Source organism: Neofelis nebulosa, chromosome 2, assembly GCF_028018385.1.
Source record: "Neofelis nebulosa isolate mNeoNeb1 chromosome 2, mNeoNeb1.pri, whole genome shotgun sequence".
Lineage (NCBI taxonomy): Eukaryota > Metazoa > Chordata > Mammalia > Carnivora > Felidae > Neofelis > Neofelis nebulosa.
Genome location: NC_080783.1, coordinates 178098186 through 178115762, shown reverse-complemented (window position 1 = coordinate 178115762; position 17577 = coordinate 178098186). Strand labels below are relative to the sequence as shown.

Here is a 17577-nt window from a genome sequence, read left to right as displayed (position 1 = left end):
ACCTCAGGTGTCCGGACCGCTGGTCTAGGGCTTTTTCCATCCTCACTTTCGTCTTTTGTAAAATGGGGTCAGCAGTCCTCACCCTCTGCCTTCCTTGGGAGGATCCAGTGAGGTGGCAGATGTGAAAACAGGTTTGTAAAGCAGAGGCGTAGTATGTAAGGCTTCCCCGTGTGTATGCCTGGAACTGCCCAGAAACCCCCGATGGTCTGCTCCCTTTCTTCTGACCACTCACCCTCTGCGTCTTGCCTCCCCCATTTCCCTAACTTACTCTTTCACTTCTTTCTGGAATGTTCTGCCCAGAACAGAACCCCTGGTTGTGGCATGGGTTTGGGAAGAGCGTGGGTAAATGGAATCTGTCTGCCTCCTCCCTCCACCATCTCCCACACCCAGAAAGGCAGCCACATCATGCCGCAGCAGCGCCCCCCCCCCCCCCCCCCCCCCCCCCCGCACAACAGGCCGGAAATGCCTTGGCAGTGGTTACCATGGTGATGGGTCCTGCTGCTCGGACCACAGTGGCCTGCCAGACGCCAACAGGAGCCTGCAAGCCTGGCAGCCTGGCACCCTGCAGGCCTCTTCCCAGGCTGCTGGGGCTGGGGCTGCCCTCCTCTCTCTCCTCGGAGTCTGGCATTGTTGGTCATACCCAGGGGCTCTCGGGAACAAGATGCCTCTCTGGGAACCCAGAAGCTATTCTGGGTCAGACAGGCCTGGTTTGAATCCCACTTCTGCCCCTTGGGGGTCAGTGACCTTGAACGAGTCACCCTGGCGTGCTTTGAACGTATTGAATTAGCTACGGGAGCCTCGTGGGGGAGGTTACTCAAGGAGCACGGACTCCAGCACGGGAGCCGTCCTTGACCCCGTGTGCGTCTGTGGTAGGGTCAGCGTCGGGTCATGGCACTGGTTGCTGCTGAGTCCAGGCCCAGGGCCCTGGATTCTTCTCAGCCCCAGGAGCAGACCGTGTAGTGTGGGGGGTAGGACCTCGGGCTTTGCAGCCAGACCTTGTGCCGCAGCCAGACTTTGCCACGTACTGGGACCTCCATTTCATCACCTGTAAAGCGAGGGCACCAGTGAACCTACCTCAGGCTTTTTTTTTTTTTTTTTTTTTTTTGCATGAATAAAATGGAATCAGGACACGCAAAGTGCTCAGAAGAGAGTATTTGCCGCTTAGTAAGCGCTAGATCAGTATTGGCAGCGGCTGTTATCATTGCCGTGAGAATCGGAACTTGTGTCACTTTTCTCACACATGCAGGTGTCCCCAGCTCTCATTCACGGCCTCTTAGGGACAGCGGGCCAGAGAGACGGGAGGCCCCCCCTTCCCCAGCCCACCCCATCCAGGCCGCTGCCGGGTGCTCGTCTACCCCTTCCGCCCAGGGAATGAGGCAAGCCGGGCCCTGGGCAGAAATTTCACCTCAGTTCAGGAGTTTGAGGCTTTTCTCGGCTGCTTCGCCAGCTGCAAGCTGCTGCGGCCCTGGCCTGGTTCAGACAGCTGCTCAGGGACTGCGTGAGCGCTCCTAGTCATAAAGCCAAGTGCTCGGGACAGGGGGACACCCAACGGGGGTGCTGCCTCTGGTGTCGTCTGCAGAAAGAAGGAGCCCGAGGAAGGGCCCTTTGGGGGCGAAACAGCGGCTGCTTCTTGGGCTACTTTATTGACAACAGATCCCCAGGCTTGACTACTAGAGGGCTCACCAGGCCTCCCTGCAGAGAGAGGGGGAGTCTTGCAAGAATGAAGGTCAATCTGAGGCAGACCTTGAACCAACTGGCCCACGAGCTGGAGGGAGAAGGACTGGATTCCCCTCCCCCTCCCTGAGGTCCGAGGTCCTGTGAACATGGGGTGCTGGCCAAGAGGAAACTGGGTGGAAGTGGCATCCAGCGAGCCTCCTGGGGTCTGAGGGTGGTGGCCACTCTTGGAGTTGGGGTCTGGCGGGAGGTGTCCCCGGGGCGCCGTCCGCTCTCCCTGTGGCAGTCGGGTCTCAGGTCGGACGGACCCCGGAGATCCTGCAGTGAGCTGACCTCCCGTCCCCACCTCTTCCCAGGGCTTCGCCTCCGTGTTCTCAAGCCGCATGTCCCGGAAGTCAGCCTCGCACGCAGAGAAAGACGACGGTGCCATGGCGGGTGGTGAGGGGTACCGGAACCCCACTGAGGTGCAGATGAGCCAGCTCGTGCTGCCTTGCCACACCAACCAGCGCGGCGAGCTGAGCGTCGGGCAGCTGCTCAAGTGGATCGACACCACGGCCTGCCTGTCCGGTGAGCCCGTGCTTGGTGCAGCTGTCCTCCCACCGGTGGCCCCACCACCCAGAGGGGAGTCCTCCATTATCAGAGGCGGTCACTGGCCCTCCCGAGCGCCGTGCTCCTTCCTCGTCCTGCCCTTTGCTCGTACTGTTCCAGCCTCCTGAGATGCCCCCTCCAATTTCTCCACGCTCAGCTGGGGCCCGCCCTCGCTCCCCCAGACCTCCACAGCTCTGTCCCTGCACCTTCTGTCCCTGCACCTTCAAATGTGGCTGCTCCGAGACTGGCCCGAGAGTGCCCTGAGCAAAGGCCACCGCTGCCCGCCTTGCTGAGTTGAGTGGAGCTGAACTGAGCTCTGAGTACTCTCCCACCCGCAGGGGGCTCACCGTCCAGTAGGGGCACAGATAGGTGATCTACCTGCCCCCCAGCACTGGGAAAGAGGCAGAATCGGGTCTGTGGGAGAACAGACCAGAAGCCGTGACTCAGCCCTGGGGACAGGGGAGGGATTCCGGAGGCACTAAGGTAGTGAACGCAGTCCTGCCAGTAAGAATGACTCGGGCAAGGAAACAGAGGTGGGTGAAGGTGACTGGACCGGGGTACGGCACCTGAGCGGGCCGAGAACTAGAATAGCCCAGTGTGATCTTTCATTCATTCAACAGCTGCTCATGGAGTGTCTCCTGAGCCAGGCACTGTTCCCAGGCTGGGGCACCGCAGTGAACAAGACAGGCAAAAATCCTTGCCCTCAAGAAACTTGCAGTCTGGCAGAAGGGAGAGACCCCAGATGGACAAAACCTGGATAGATATGCAGGGTCAGGGCGCAGTAAGCGAGGTGAAGAAAACTAGAGAAGGGTGGGTGTGGGCAAGGAGGCACAACCTTAGCTCTGGCCGCCTGACATTTGATCAGAGGCCTGGTGACAGGGGGATGATGCTAACCCACGGCTTTCTTCTGATGCCAGCCGAGAGGCACGCTGGCTGCCCCTGCGTCACCGCCTCCATGGACGATATCTATTTTGAGCACACCATCAGGTAAGTGGCCCCTCCTGCTCCTTGGTCCCCCTGGTCTGCCCACCACCAACGGAGGGCTCCTCCTCCCTCTCCCCACCTGGTCAGCCTGTGAGCCGTGCAGAGCCCTGGAACCTGACTTGACAGACCGAGGGCCTTTGCAGAGCAGGTAGTGGCCCATCTGCAGGGGCTCTGGGAGAGGCACGGGCTAGGAGCTGGGCTGCTGCTGGGTGCTGCGGGGTGGGTTCCCGCGGCCAGGTTTGGAGTTGGACGTTGCTGAGGCGGCATCATGGGGTGCTGTGTGACTTTGGGGTGGTCAGTCTCTTTCTCTGGGCCTCAGTTTTCTGATCTGCAGAATGGAAGGCATTAGTCTTAAACGGTGCATATCTTTTTGAACTTGGACATTCTCTATGGGTCATTGGTCACTTGTAGAATGTTTCCTAGGCAAGGTCCCTTGGAAAAGCCTGAGTCAGAAACTTGGGCCATTCAACTTCTGCTTACATGCCTCCAAGAATGAGGAGTTCACTACGTTGCAGTTTGTTTTGTTTTGTTTTGTAGTTGCTTTTTAAAACGTTTATACTGGGGCACCTAGGTGGCTCAGTCAGTTAAGTGTCCAACTTTGGCTCAGGTCATGATCTTGCGGTTCGTGGGTTCGAGCCCCGTGGCAGGCTCTGTACTAACAGCTCAGAGCCTGGAGCCTGCTTTGGATTCTGTGTGTGTGTCTCTCTCTGCCCCTCTGCCATTCGTACTTGCTTCTCTCTCTCAAAAATAAACATTAAAAAAACCCAATAAACTGTCTACACTGATGCAAAGCCCTCAGCCCAGCCTTGCAGGGGCTGCATACGGTGTTTTGGCCTCCACTCCTGCTCCGAAACTCACCATCAGTGCCTAGGACATCAAATGCCAAGGACTGAGTCAGGGCTTTCTGGGTACCAGCACGTTGAGTTAAGGAGAAAATGTGGCCAATTCCTGTCTTCGTTTATTCGGTCCTTTTTCACTACCTGCGCCTGTTCCTGATCAAGGCCCACGCTGGGTTTGGGGTATGCAAAGTCAACTGGAGCATGGTCCCTGTGCCCCAGGAGCTCCCATTTGTGCAGGTGTAGAAACAGAATTTGAATTCAAGGGGTATGTGCCATGCTAATCATGATCTCCGACACGTGGGTGCTTTGTCATACTCTAAATATCTTTTATTTTAGAGTAGTTTTTAAAAAAAGTGCTTCTTTATCTATTTTGAGAGAGAGTGGGAGTGAGTGCACAAGTGGGGGAGGAGCAGAGAGTGAGAGGGAGGGAGGGAGAGAACCCCAAGCAGGTTCCGTGCCATCAGCACAGACCCTGACACGGGGCTTGATCCCATGAACCATGAGATCATGACCTGAGCTGAAATCAAGAGTTGGTTGTTCAACTGACTGAGCCACCCAGGTGCCCCTAGAGTAGTTTTTGATTTACAAAAAAAGTTGTAGCTCAGAAGATCATACAGAAAGTTCCTATATACCCTACAGCCAGTTCCCCTGTTATTAACATTTTAATTGGTGTTGTACCTTTGTCACTATGAATGAACTAATATTGATGCTTAATTTGTAATGCTTTTTTAATACATTAACCTATTTAATCCTCAGAACAATGTTGTGAGGTTCTGGCTATGAGTATCCTCATTTTACAGGTTAGGAAACTGAGGCACAGAGAGGCAAAATAACTTGCTTAAGGCCGGGTAGCTAGTGGAGGACCCAGGAGCCCCGGAACTCTTATTCTTAACCAATGGGATGCATTTTCTGTATGTCTGGGGGTGAGTGTAATGGCATAGGGGGTAGTCAAAGGGGGCTTCCTGGAGGAGGTGTTTGAACTGGCTCAGTACCATCAATACTGTATGTAGGAACACTTAGAAGGCAAGGGGAGCTCTGTGTCTGGGCCAGTTCTAGGTCTCTGCTGCCAATGCAGGTTCTGGCACCCAGAGTAGCTAGGGAGGAGAGGGCTGGGGGTGGGGAGTGGGCATGCATGGTGGGTGGACCCGCCACAGGACTCAGAGAGTGAAGGTGAGTCTGGGCCGAGGAGGATGTGGGTGGAAGGGCAAGCCAGAGAGGATGCTGGGAAGGAGGGCAAGCTGGGGATGGGGTCAGGAGCATGGTTGGTGGTCAGGAGAGGCCTGGATGCACCTGAGGAAAACTGGAGAAGTTGTTTTGTTTGTTTGTTTTTGTTTTTGCCATTTAAAAATATTTCAAAATGTATCTCTAAGTGGTAGGAACTGCTTTTGTTTTTTTCCATTTTTAAAATTTAGTATTCTATTAAAAAATTTTTTTTCTTTTAACATTTATTTATTGTTGAGAGATAGAGTGTGAGCAGGGAGGGGGCAGAGAGAGAGGGAGACACAGAATCCAAAGCAGGCTCCCAGGCTCCGGCTGTCAGCATGGAGCCCGACGCAGGGCCCGAACTCAGGAACTGCCAGATCATGACCTGAGCTGAAGTCAGACGCTCAACCAACTGAGCCACCCAGGCACCCCTATTATTCTATTTTTTAAAGTTTTATTTATTTTGAGAGAGAGAGAGAGAGAGAGTGCAAGGGAGCCTGGGGCAGAGACAGAGAATCCCAAGCAGGCTCCACACTGTCCGTGCAGAGCCTGATGTGGGACTTGATCTCACAAACCATGAGATCATGACCTGAGCTGAAATCAAGAGTCGAAGTCTTAACCAACTGAGCCACCCAGGTGCCCCTGTTTTCATTTTGTTTTGCTTTACGATTATTTTTGTTGTCCAAGCCTAGATACAAATAAGGTTGCAACTGATTGCTGTGTCCCTCAAGTCTTTTTTTTATCTATAGGTGCTATGCCTCCCCCCAGCACCCTGTCCCCTCACCATCTCTCTCCTGGTCATCTGCCCTCTTAGTTCTCCATCATCCGGGTTTTGCTGTTAGCATCACTGTGGTGTCATTTAACATGCTCCTCTGTCCCTTGACAGTAAATTGGTCCTGGGGAAGGGCTTGAATGGGGCTCAGACTTGTTTGTGGGAGCTGCCTCTGTGATGTGAAGATCACCTGGAGGGAGTGTTGGGGGGCTGGAGGCTTAAGGTGGCCCCCGAGGAAGTTGGGCAGTGGCCCTGGGGAAGGAGTGACCCTGGGGAAGGAGCCGGTTTTGGCTTGAGCTGTGGGATGGAAGAGAGTCAGGAAGGAAGAAAAGCTCAGGAGTCCAAATGGGTGTCTGCTTGGCTTTGGAGATGGAGGAGGGGGGAGGAGGGGGGTAGTTGGGGGATGAGGAGGAGGGGGAGGAGAAAGAGAGGAAAGAGGAGGAGGATGAATAGGAGGGGTAGGAGGAGGAGGGGGATGAAGAAGAGACACAAATCTCTCTCTTTTTTTTTAGCACCACAGAAAATAGACTGTTATTTTTATTTCAGGGATCATGGAATTTTTTTCCCAATTTCTTATAATGAAAACTTTCAAAGTTATAGAAAAGTTGCATAGTGCAATGATCACCACCAGCGAGATTCAAGAATTAACATTTTTTTGCTACATATGCGTTATCTATATATGGATAAGTAAATACACAGACTTCTCTCTGTTTTTTTCTGAACTATTTGAAAGTAAGTTGCAGATATCATGACACTCATCCCTCCATATGTCAGCATGCATCTCCAAAAAACGACAGTCCCTTCCACGGGGACCAGTTAGGACCGCTAACAACATGAACAGAAATGAACAAGACCTTGGCAAACGTGAGCTCCTGTTATTCACAGAGCTCCCGGCACCGGCTCTGTCTTACCTCCTCTAGCCTGACCCTCAGTAGTCACGCCTTCTCTGTACTTTACAGACAAGGAGATAGGCTCAGAGAGGCAAAGTGACTCATCCCAGGTCACACGACTCAGTAGTGTGACAGTCACGGTAGAGCTTGGCTGGAGCCCAGGCCTTTGTGGCTCTTGCCACTGTGTCCACTGCCACCCCTTGACAGGCAGTCCCCTTGGAAGGGACCCTTCCTAGCCTTGGGGAAGAGGCTGTGCCTTTGGGAAAGAAATTAGCCCTGTGCTGTCCATGTTTGTGGCCCAGGCACAGAGAGGTGAAAGGACTTGCTCAAGGTCACTCCAGCCTCTGCCTCCTCCTCATAGGCTATCAGCTGGGCACACTCTGTGCCTCTGGTTAGACACAGAGCAGGTGAGGTGGCGCCTCTAGGGAGTCTGACTGTTCATCTGGACACGGGAATTATTCCAGAGGGACAGACTGCACCTGGAAAAGGTGGGGCCGGTGTAGTCAACAGAACAGTCTAGAACCCTGACTCTGTCACTTTTTAGCTGGGTGGCCTTGGGCAAATGGCTTACCCTCTCGGGTGTTCAATCCACTCTAATGTAAGCTTGTCAAGCTTATTTGGAGACTCTAATGAGGTAATGCTTGGGACATCGTAAGCATTCTTTAATGTTTCCATTTTCCTTCCCACCCCTTGTTTATAGTCCCTTGCATGTAGTAGGCATTCAGCAGATGTGGGATGCGTTCATTCAGTAGGCCACTGTCTATGGAGGACCTACCCTGTGAGGTGTGCTAGGCCTTGAAGTCAATGGTGAGCAAAGCAGATGTGATCCTTGCCCCAGTGGAGCTTAAGGATTGTGGGGGAGACAGAGGCCCCCTCTGTTGAAGTGTTGGGAGGATGAACCGTATCGGGCTTTGGGTGGGGGCAGGTTCCCTGAAGAGGGGACTGTGGAGCCACAAGCAAAAAGAAGCTTGAGCATTCACTGGACAAGGGGGAGATGAGTGAAACCACGCCCCCTCTCTCAGCCTCCACTCTCCCACCTGTACAACGAGGTACTAACACTATCTTGCCAGCTTGCTTTGAGGACTCGGTGACATTGCCAATGTGACCATGCTCCGTAAGCCATGACATTTCTCTGCCAGTTGCCTTCAGCAGAGGCCCTGCAAGTATCTGGGGCCCCTCTTCCCTCACTCTATCCCCAGTGGAAGGCTCACCTCCTGCGCTTCTCTCCCCAGTGTTGGACAAGTGGTGAATATCAAGGCCAAGGTGAACCGGGCCTTCAACTCTAGCATGGAGGTGTGTGGGGTGGGTGCTGCCTAGGGGTGGGTAGGTGGGTGGGTAGGTTTTCTACCTCTTCTCCCTACTCAGCCCCCAGCCTGGCCACACTCACACCCGCAGAGCCCTGGTTGAGGCAGCAGAGTTTTGAAACAGCTGGCAGGGCTGGGGGGATCCTAAGGATCTTCCTGTCCAACACCCCCTAGCACAGAAGTGAAACTGAGGCCCAGGGAGGGGAAGAGGCTTGTCCCAGGTCACCAGGTCACATAGATTCCAATGTGCGACTGACTTCCAGTCTCCTTGGTCTTCACCCTTAACCTAAGACTCTCTTCAGCAGCCAGTGGTCACGAGAAAGCAGGGAAGGCAGCTGCCATGCCTGACCCTGGAGGCAGCAGGACTGGAGTAGGGAGAGCCTGAACTGCAGTCCGTTAGCTTACCTCCCATAGCCTCTGTCTCCCCATCTGTGAAATGGGAACATGAGTCCTATGCTGCAGGGTTCTTAAGTGATGCACAGGGCTCTGTGAGCTCTGTGGATGCCAGGCTCAGGCCATGTCCCTCAGCTGGGCCACTGAGGCTGGGGCAGCAGAGTCCTGACTGCCTCTGGGTATGCCCTGGGTACCCCCCAGATGTCTGTCTTTTCAATGTAGCCTACGTTTTACCTACTTTAAGTCCTTTGCTAGGTTCAGTCTCATTTTCATTCCCTCTGTAACCCTGTCAGGGCAGGTATGCTCACTCCCATTGCATTCATTCACTCCCTCATTCATTCATTCATTCATATTTTAAGCAGGCTCCATGCCCAATGTGGGGCTTGAACTCTTGACCCCAAGATTAAGAGTCACATGCTCTACCGGCTGAGCCAGCCAGGCGTCCCCATGCTCACTCCCATTTTATTGATGAGGAAGCCAAGGACCAGAGAAGGGAAGTGACTTGCCCAAGGCTTTCCAGGGATCCAGGGGTAGAATCAGAACCTATCCCAGGTTTCTGGCTGTCTAGACTTAGTAAGTGATAGAAGAATATGAGGTCTGGCCTGGGGTGGGACTTCCTGTCTCGTTGAGCTGTGGAACCTCAGGTCGGGAGCTCTGTTTCTCCCCTCCTCACTCCTCCCACCCTTTCTTCCTCTCCAGGTGGGCATCCAGGTGGCCTCTGAGGACCTGTGCTCCGAGAAGCAGTGGAACGTGTGCAAGGCCTTGGCCACCTTTGTGGCCCACCGGGAACTCTCCAAGGTGGGGGCTATCCCCGGCTGCACAATGCGGCTGGACCACCCAGGTGCTTGTCAAGGCCGGCCAGGACCAGGGTGGTGAGGCTGGGGACTGACCGAGGGGTGCAGGTGGGGGTGCTTCAGGGAATCCACAGCCCCCAGAGGCGGCTCCCCCTACCTGTGTTCAGACCCCAGGCACCTTCCCTCTCTCCTCTTCCCCACCTACTCCTGTGTGTCTCACACGGGGATTCTTCAGGCCTCATCATTCCCTCACACGTCCTATAGATGCCCCTAGTCCTGGATGCCTTTGCCCAAGAAATGGGACTGGGGCATTTGGAGGGTGAAAGTGATATATCAGTCAACACGGAAACAGGAAGATGGGGACAAAGAGGGCACAAAGACTTGTAGCTATCCAGCTGCCCCAAGTGTGTGACGATGCTGGGGCACAGGCACTCCTGCTGTTTCAGGAAACCCGTCCTGAGCACCCCCCGTGCCAACCCCTGCCCACAGGTGAAGCTGAAGCAGACCACGCCGCAGACGGAGGAGGAGAAGACCGAGCACAGTGTGGCGGCTGAACGGCGGCGCATGCGGCTGCTCTATGCGGACACCATCAAGGACCTCCTGGCCAACTGCGTCATTCAGGATGGTGAGCGGCCGTGGGTGGGGAGGGCAGCGGGCATGCTACATGCCCCCTCTGTCCCAGGCCCCCAGTGGGCAGAGGGAGGAAGGGAGTCTCCTTGGAACGTCCACTCACTGTCCTGATGGCCCTCTCGCTTCAAAGTCTGCTTCAGGGAAGGGTCTTTTTGGGCCTCTTGCTCAGCTCCCGGGAGCCGTGAAGATGGAATTAGGACGTCAGGAAAACCCTTTGTTATCCAAAACGTGTTGGGGAAGGTACTGTTGAGCGTGGCCTTGAAGACTGTAGGTTTTTTTTTTTTAAAAAGCACATATATATATGAACACATAGATATACACACATATATACACATATATACATAAATCATATAGATATAAATATAGAATAAAAAGCAAGACTCTCTCCCACCCAGAACCCAGGCTCCCTCCAGTTACTCATTTTGGGAGATCTTTCCAGAAGATTCCCTGCATATTTAAGCATGCTGTGTATTATTTAGCCCTCTCTTTTTACCCAAAAGGGAACATACAGAACATACTGTTCTGTATCTTCCTTCCTTCCCCTTGAAAGTACATGTTGGAGATTGTTCTATACCAGCACACAAAGATCCCCTGTGGACGAGGAGGATTTTGACAGATGGAGAGATAGGGAAAGGTTTTCCTGACAGAGAGCACAGGCTGGGCAAAGGCCCAGAGGGGTAACCTTGGATTCACTCACCAGTCTCCAGAGCGTTAGGACGTGGAGTCTTCCTTGAAACCTAAAGGAGGCAATTAATTATAGGACAGTTCAAAGTGGTCCAGCCGCCCAGGGTGGGAGAGAGCAGGTGCAACCAGCTGCCTCAGTCAAGCAGTGAGAGGGGCTCTGAGTTCTGTGTGCCTTATGTATGCAAGGTCTGGGGGCTATGGCTTGGGTTGGGGGGGGCTCCCAGCTCTTCCTACTGTCATTGAGATTCCCCAGGGCCACCGATCCACTGCAGCCCTCCTAAATCCCTCTTGTCCTGATAGCCCTTCCACACAAAGGTTAGTCCAGATGCCTTAGCCTGGCATCTGGGCCCTTGGCGGGCCATGCGTCTTCACCTGGTGCTGTCCTCCTACTTGCCCTCAGCTCCAACCCAGCCACGGCCTCATTGCTTCCTGGGACTGTCCTACCTGCCCGGTCTCCAGACCTTGGCTCAGGCCCCCTCAAGCTCTCCCCTCCCTGTCTGTGGCATCTCGGAGCAGCCTGCAAGCCAAGCAAAAGGCCACCTCTCTGATGGGCCCTCCCTGACGAGTCTCTCCCCGGCACCTCTTTGAGTTGGGCGGGTGGGGGTTGTATCAGTATCTGCTCCTCTGACCCGCAGGGCCCTGCCTACTCTCTGGCCTCTCCTGCTGAGGATCTCCTGATGCCATCGCCCCAGAGGGACAGGGCCTGTCGGGGCAGAGGGAGGGAAGAACTATCCTTTTGAGAGTCTGTCTCCTGACTGCGGTGCCAAGCACTCTTGGGTCACGACCATACTCCATCTGCATGACCCTGTTGGGCTGGGTTTGACATCTGCCCCTTCACAGCTGAGGACACAGGTTCAGAGAGGCTTACTTGGCTGGCCCGGGTCACACAACCTGAACCCGAGGTTCAGACCCAGGTGTGTCTTCTCTCCAAGTGGCTGTCCTGCCCACTGCCCCGAGACAGCCTCCTCTCCCCCGTCCCGTGTCCTCCTGTTCCTCACCCAGGGCCAGCGCAAGTGGTGCTGAGTCGGTAAAAGAATCTGGATGACAGAGATCGTGCTGGTGGCGGGGCCCCTGTGTTTGCCCAGTGGGAGGGTCTGCCCTTGGGAACTTCTCCCCTTCCCACGTCCCTCCCTCTGTCCTTCCCGGTCAGATCTGGAGAGTAGAGACTGCAGCTGCATGGTGCCGGCCGAGAGGACCCGCGTGGAGAGCGTGGAGCTGGTGCTGCCCCCCCACGCCAATCACCAAGGCAATACCTTTGGGGGCCAGATCATGGCCTGGATGGAGAACGTGGCCACCATCGCAGCCAGGTGAGGGGAGAGTGTGCTGCCTCTGCTTCCCTTCCTTTCTCTCCCTTCTTCCCTTGGCCAGCTCCCTCTGGGCGGGGAGGGGTGGGAACCCCCAGCTTGGCATTGGCATTCAAGGCTTCAGGAGCTTGGCTGTTCTGTTAGGGTAGCCCGGGGCTTTCAGACCCAGAGAACCAGAGAGGAGTGGTTTTCTGTGAGCTGGCCTTTCCTTCCTTAAAAAAAAAAACCCCAGGGTCACCCGGGTGGCTCAGTCGGTTAAGCGCTGACTTCGGCTCAGGTCATGATCTCATGGTTTGTGGGTTCGAGCCCCGCATCCAGCTCTGTGTTGATAGATGAGAGCCTGGAGACTGCTTCGGATTCTGCGTCTCCCTCTCTCTCTGCCCCTCCCCTGCTCGTGCTCTGTCTTTCGAAAATAAATAAGCATTAAAGAAAAAATTAAAAAAAAAACAACAACCCCACAGTCCCACCGCCTACATTGGAAATGCCAAGCCCCTTGGAGCTAGGGCCTCCCCTTGACCTGGCCCTGCCTGCTGTCTTCTTGTATCTTAGGTCCCCAGGTGCACGTCAAGCCATTTGCCCTTCCCCACCCCCTCCCCAAATTCCCAGCCTCTGCCTCTGCTCCTGCTCTAACCTGCCTCCGTGCCACCTTGCTACTTTTGGTCTGCTAAAATCCAGGAAGCCTCTCTTAACGGTTCCCTTCTCCCTACGGGTGAAAATAATTCCTTCCTTCTTCTATAATCTCTGCACTTGTCTGGGGCTTGTTCTTCTCTAAATATTGGGGTCTTTTTTATAGTTATGCTAATGGATTTTCCCTGACTGATTGATGCCCTAGTACCTGCATGACTTTGTATTTGCGGGGAGTGTCTTCCTCAGCCAGGGGGATGACCCCTCACCTCTGAAGAGCCTGGCTCCAACGGCCCCTCCCCTGTGTTTACCCTGTGGGACACAGCGCATACGCAATGCCATTTTGGGCAGCCCTATCTACGCGTGTGATAAGATCTCAGAATAAGTTCACAGCGCAGATAGTCACGGCAGGCTTCCTGGAGGAGAGCTCTTCAGCTGGGCCTTGAGTGACAAGTAGCTTTGGGTAACCAGGAGGGGGGTGTTAGGTAGTAGAAGCAGCAGGTGCTGGGCGTAGAGGTTGAAGGAAAATGGGGAAGGGATTTGCCCCAAGCCCTGTTCTTTCTTCTGTCTCCTCAAGCTCAGCTGCTTGAGTGCACATAGACCTGACTGTTCTAAGCTATGAAAGGGGACTTTAGTTCTGTTCTTCTGGGCAGAAGTGTCCTGGGCCAGGTGGGAGTGGGGGGGCCAGAGGGCGGTGCATGTGATTCTGGGCTGGGTCTGTGGATGGGGGCAGGGGGAGAGTCTGGCCCAAGCCCGTGGCTGAAGCACGGGGGCTTTTGTCCTGTCTCCCTGCCCCCAGCCGGCTGTGCCGAGCCCACCCTACGCTGAAGACCATTGAGATGTTCCACTTCCGGGGCCCCTCCCAGGTTGGGGACCGCCTGGTGCTCAAGGCCATCGTCAACAACGCCTTCAAGCATAGGTAAGGGGAGGGACCGGGGCCCCCCCGGGGGCTGAGGGTTCTTCCTGACCCAAGAAGGGGCCCAATTGCAAAGCTGCCAGGGACGCTTCCCCTTGTAGACGAGGCCTGTGAGGTCTAAACCCTGCCCGGCTGCTGGGCCCCTTCACCATGACCGTGTTCCGGCTCTGCTGTTCCCTCCTCTGGATGCCCCAGCCCTGTGCCTCCTGCTGTCTCGGGATCGTATCCTATGCTCTCTGTCTCTGTCTCTCTTCCCAGCCCCTGCCTCTGGGCCTGCCATGCTGTGCATGCTCAGATCACAGGGCCAGTGTTCTCTCATTTGTCAAATCCGTTCCTACCTTTTCCCTAAAACAACAATTAGGTCCCAGAGCCCTTAATTTGGAATGAATCCTGCTACCTCCAAGAAAGCTTACTTTAAATATCTGTCTTTGTTGGTGATTTCAAAGATCATCGTGTAGTTGTTAAAAGTGAGGATGCCAGGCTCCCGGGGTTTGAGTTTGGCTCGCTCCTTACTGGCTGTAAAGGCTGGACTTTAGGCAAGTTTCTCACCGTCACTGAGCTTCAGTTCTTTTGTCTGTAAAATGGAGCTCACCACAACTACATCCTAGCTGTGAGGGTTCCATGAGGCGTTACTGGTGGCGTGCCAGAGAGAATGTTCAGTGAGGGATTATTACTACTGTCATCGTCATTGTTCACAGTCTGACCAGCACACATCCTGTGGCTGTGCAGGGGAAAAAACCCTGAACCAGGAGCTGCGAGGCCCCGTTTCCAGTCCAGCTTCTCTTCCAGACTGCTGTGTGACCTTGGCCCAGTGATCGCCCTATTCTGGGCCTCGGTTCCCCCTCTGCATAATGACCACATTCTGGGATCATAGAGCCTCCTAAGTGAGAGGGTGTGGGGGCGTGGACAGGTGTGCGTGCACATGTGTGTGGGTGCATGTGTGCGTATGTGCACGTGTGTGTTGGGGAGGGGATGTGGGCTCAGGAAAGTCTGTCCAGCATGGAAGCAGCCCTCCCTCTCTCTCAGCATGGAGGTGGGCGTGTGCGTAGAGGCTTACCGCCAGGGTGCTGAGACCCAACGGCGGCACATCAACAGCGCCTTCATGACCTTCGTGGTCCTAGACACGGATGACCAGCCTCGGACTCTGCCCTGGATTCGGCCCCAGCCCGGGGTGAGTGGCACCCTGCCCTGCCACCAGCTCCCCTCCCTCTCTGCCCAAGAGTGGGGGTGGTGCGGGAGTGATGGGCTCAGCCCTGCCCCTCTGCTGGGGCACAGCCAGCTCTGAGTGCCTTGTGGCCCCTGGAGATGCCCTTGTGCAAGGCAGGCACCTTGGCCTAGCTCATGGTTAGGTGTTGACAGGCATTCGTGAGCCTGCAGGGTTGGAAAAGCACGGGCTTTGGGGGCAGGGGTGGGTTGAAACTCTCCTCTTCCGTGTTCTACTGGGTGCCTTCTGCAAGTTTCTGGTCCCTGCCAGTAAAGTGGGTGTATCTACACCCCTGCCTCACAGGGATGTTGGGGGGGAGCTGAGGGACACTGACCCTATGCCTGGCTGTGCCCTGTAGGCACTCCATAAATGGTGACCATTACGAGGAGGTGACAGGAGAGCAAGAAGCACAGGGACAAGAGTCAGGGGCTTGGGTTCAAAGGCCGTCTCTTAAAAAATGCGATCTTGTGCCTCCTGTGGGCCAGTCCCCGGCTTGCTTCTGGGAGGCCTGGGGTGACCTTGGAGGAGCACTCCCTCTCGCTGGGAAAGCCCCCCACCCTGCCCGCCGGCCTCACAGGGCTGAGCACTGGCTGTAAAAACCCCCCACTCCACAGCTGGGCGCTGGGCAGTTGACAGTGGTGGGGTGGGGGAGGGGAGGAACCGGCACATGAGGGACCGTGCCATTTAATGCTCACGAGTGAGGGGACATTCGAGGCAGTGGGTGAGAGGGTGGGCTCCGGGTCAGGCCATCAGTGTTCTGTTCCTGGCCCCGCTTCTTACCCCTGCCGCCTTGGGCAAGCCACCAACCTTTCTGTGTCTCAGTTTCCTCCTCTGTGAAATGGGGATAACATGAGTCCCAACTTCAGAGAGCTGTTGTGAGGCTTATTTGAAATTTTGCCTGGGAAGTGCTTTAGAAGAGGCCTGGTAGCAGCAAGTGCTCGGTAAACGTGGCTTCTTCCTAGCATTGTGAGTGCCCTTGGGGATCCCCTGGTGCAGAGGAGGAAATCGAGGTCCAGCGAGGGCAGGTGGTGTTCCCAAAGTTGCTCAGAGCCTGAGACCCTCTGAGCTCAGACTGAGCTGGAGCTCAGAGACTTGGCACTTTGCTGTCCAGGTTGCCTTGACTCTGGCTGCCCCGGTGAGACCTGAACTCCATTTTAGGGCTGAAGGACCTCCTTGGGCCCGTGGGGGGGCAGAGGGTAAGGGGAGCGGGGAGGAGGGTGCGAGCCGGTTGTGTTGCCTGCGTTGTAGTCCGTCCCTGCGTCTCTCCCCAGGATGGCGAGCGGCGGTACCGAGAGGCTAGTGCCAGGAAGAAGATCCGACTGGACAGGCAAGTGTGGGTTGGGTGGAGGGAGGGGACACAGGTTCAGGGCCGTCCTCCTGTTCCCCAGGCGCGGGGGACTCTCATTTCTTCAGTGCCGCCCCTGTGCTGGGCACTGGGCTGGGCCCTTTATATCTACGCAGCCTCACTACACTGCGGTCTTCCTGGTCCATTGTACAGGCAAGGACACTGAGGACAGAGGGGTTAGGTGGCCATGGGCACACAGATAGGAATGATGGGCAGAGTGAGAACTTGAACCTGGCTGGGTCTGGCCAATTCTAAATCCTGTGTTCCTTCCTTTGATTCCGATGCCTGTCGGACAGACGAAGAAAGAAAGGTTCTGGGGCACCTGGGTGGCTCAGTTAAGTGTCTGACTCTTGATTTCAGCTCAGGTCACGATCTCATGGTTCATGAGTTCAAGCCCCGCGTTGTGCTCTGCACTGACAGTGCGGACTCAGCTTGGGAATCTCTCTCCCTCTCTCTCCGCCTCTCCCCCACTTGCTCTCTCTCTCTCTCTCTCTCTCAAAATAAATAAATAAATATTAAAAAGAAAGGTCCTGAGAGGAGATACAGTTGCTCAAGATGCACAGCCAGGTGTGAATGACTCTGCTGTCAGAGCACTTTACCGACCTGAAAGTGCTGGAAATGTACTGGGGTTCACCATCTGCGTTAATGGGAAAAGGGTGCATCTGTGGAGAACCTACCAGTGTCCTCATGGCGACCCTGTAAGGCAGATGTGACTCCCAGTCCCCTGTACAGAGGAGGACACAGAGGCGCAAGGGTGAAGTTGCTTTAGGCAGAGCCGACTGCTCAGTAAGGGTGGGGGTACTGAGCCTGCACCCGGCGCCCTTCCCCGCTGCTCGGTCTAGCTCCACTTGTGACCAAGTCTGGATGGTCCCAGCTGCTCTTTTCTGTTGCTCCGCTCACTAGTCTGCCTGGCCAGATAGGAGTCCCTCCCAGCCTGCTGGGCTGAGCACAGGGAGTGAAGTCTTCTGGAAGACATGGGCTCCCAAGGGACCATGGTCATCTTTTTCCCTCTCCCAGGAAGTACATTGTGTCCTGTAAACAGACAGAAATGCCCATCTCTGTCCCCTGGGACCCGAGCAACCAGGTAAGACTTCCTGCTCTGATTGGACAGTTCTCAGGCCCAGGGTGGGGGCGGGGGGACCCTGACTCTCCCTTCCCGTCAGAGTGGGTTTGGAAGTGTTCCAGAAGGGGACAGGATATTATGTCGTGCCTCAGGACTGGTACAGTTAGCAAAGGGCTTTCCCCTGTCCCTCTGTTTGGCTGAGGGAGCTGAGGCCCCGAGAAGACGGTCACACAGTGAGTCTGCCCAAGGCTGGGCCTCCTGTCCTGAAGCCCAGGGCCCGGCACCCACCCGCCTTCAGAGTTCGATGTGCTTTCCCCCAGTCCAGCACGGCCTCAGCACAGAGCCCCTCAAGGGGAGAGCGTGAGG

The 17577-nt window shown here is 55.3% G+C and overlaps 1 protein-coding gene across 4 annotated transcripts in view; it reads left to right on the top strand.

Annotated features, from left to right (window-relative positions):
- The window catches only part of ACOT11 (acyl-CoA thioesterase 11), a 49774-nt gene that overhangs the window by 27035 nt on the left and 5162 nt on the right, over window positions 1-17577 (top strand). For 2 of the 4 annotated variants that reach the window (XM_058717309.1, XM_058717310.1), the window contains exons 2-11: window positions 2031-2241; window positions 3180-3249; window positions 8183-8252; window positions 9347-9445; window positions 9931-10066; window positions 11906-12062; window positions 13483-13602; window positions 14626-14770; window positions 16075-16130; window positions 17166-17232. In XM_058717309.1, the coding sequence (XP_058573292.1) occupies window positions 2058-2241; window positions 3180-3249; window positions 8183-8252; window positions 9347-9445; window positions 9931-10066; window positions 11906-12062; window positions 13483-13602; window positions 14626-14770; window positions 16075-16130; window positions 17166-17232 (1104 nt within the window). In that variant the 5' untranslated portion in view covers window positions 2031-2057. Of the gene's footprint in view, window positions 1-2030; window positions 2242-3179; window positions 3250-8182; window positions 8253-9346; window positions 9446-9930; window positions 10067-11905; window positions 12063-13482; window positions 13603-14625; window positions 14771-16074; window positions 16135-17165; window positions 17233-17577 lie in introns of all 4 variants that reach the window. The other 2 variants (XM_058717307.1, XM_058717308.1) reach the window with 2 other exon arrangements.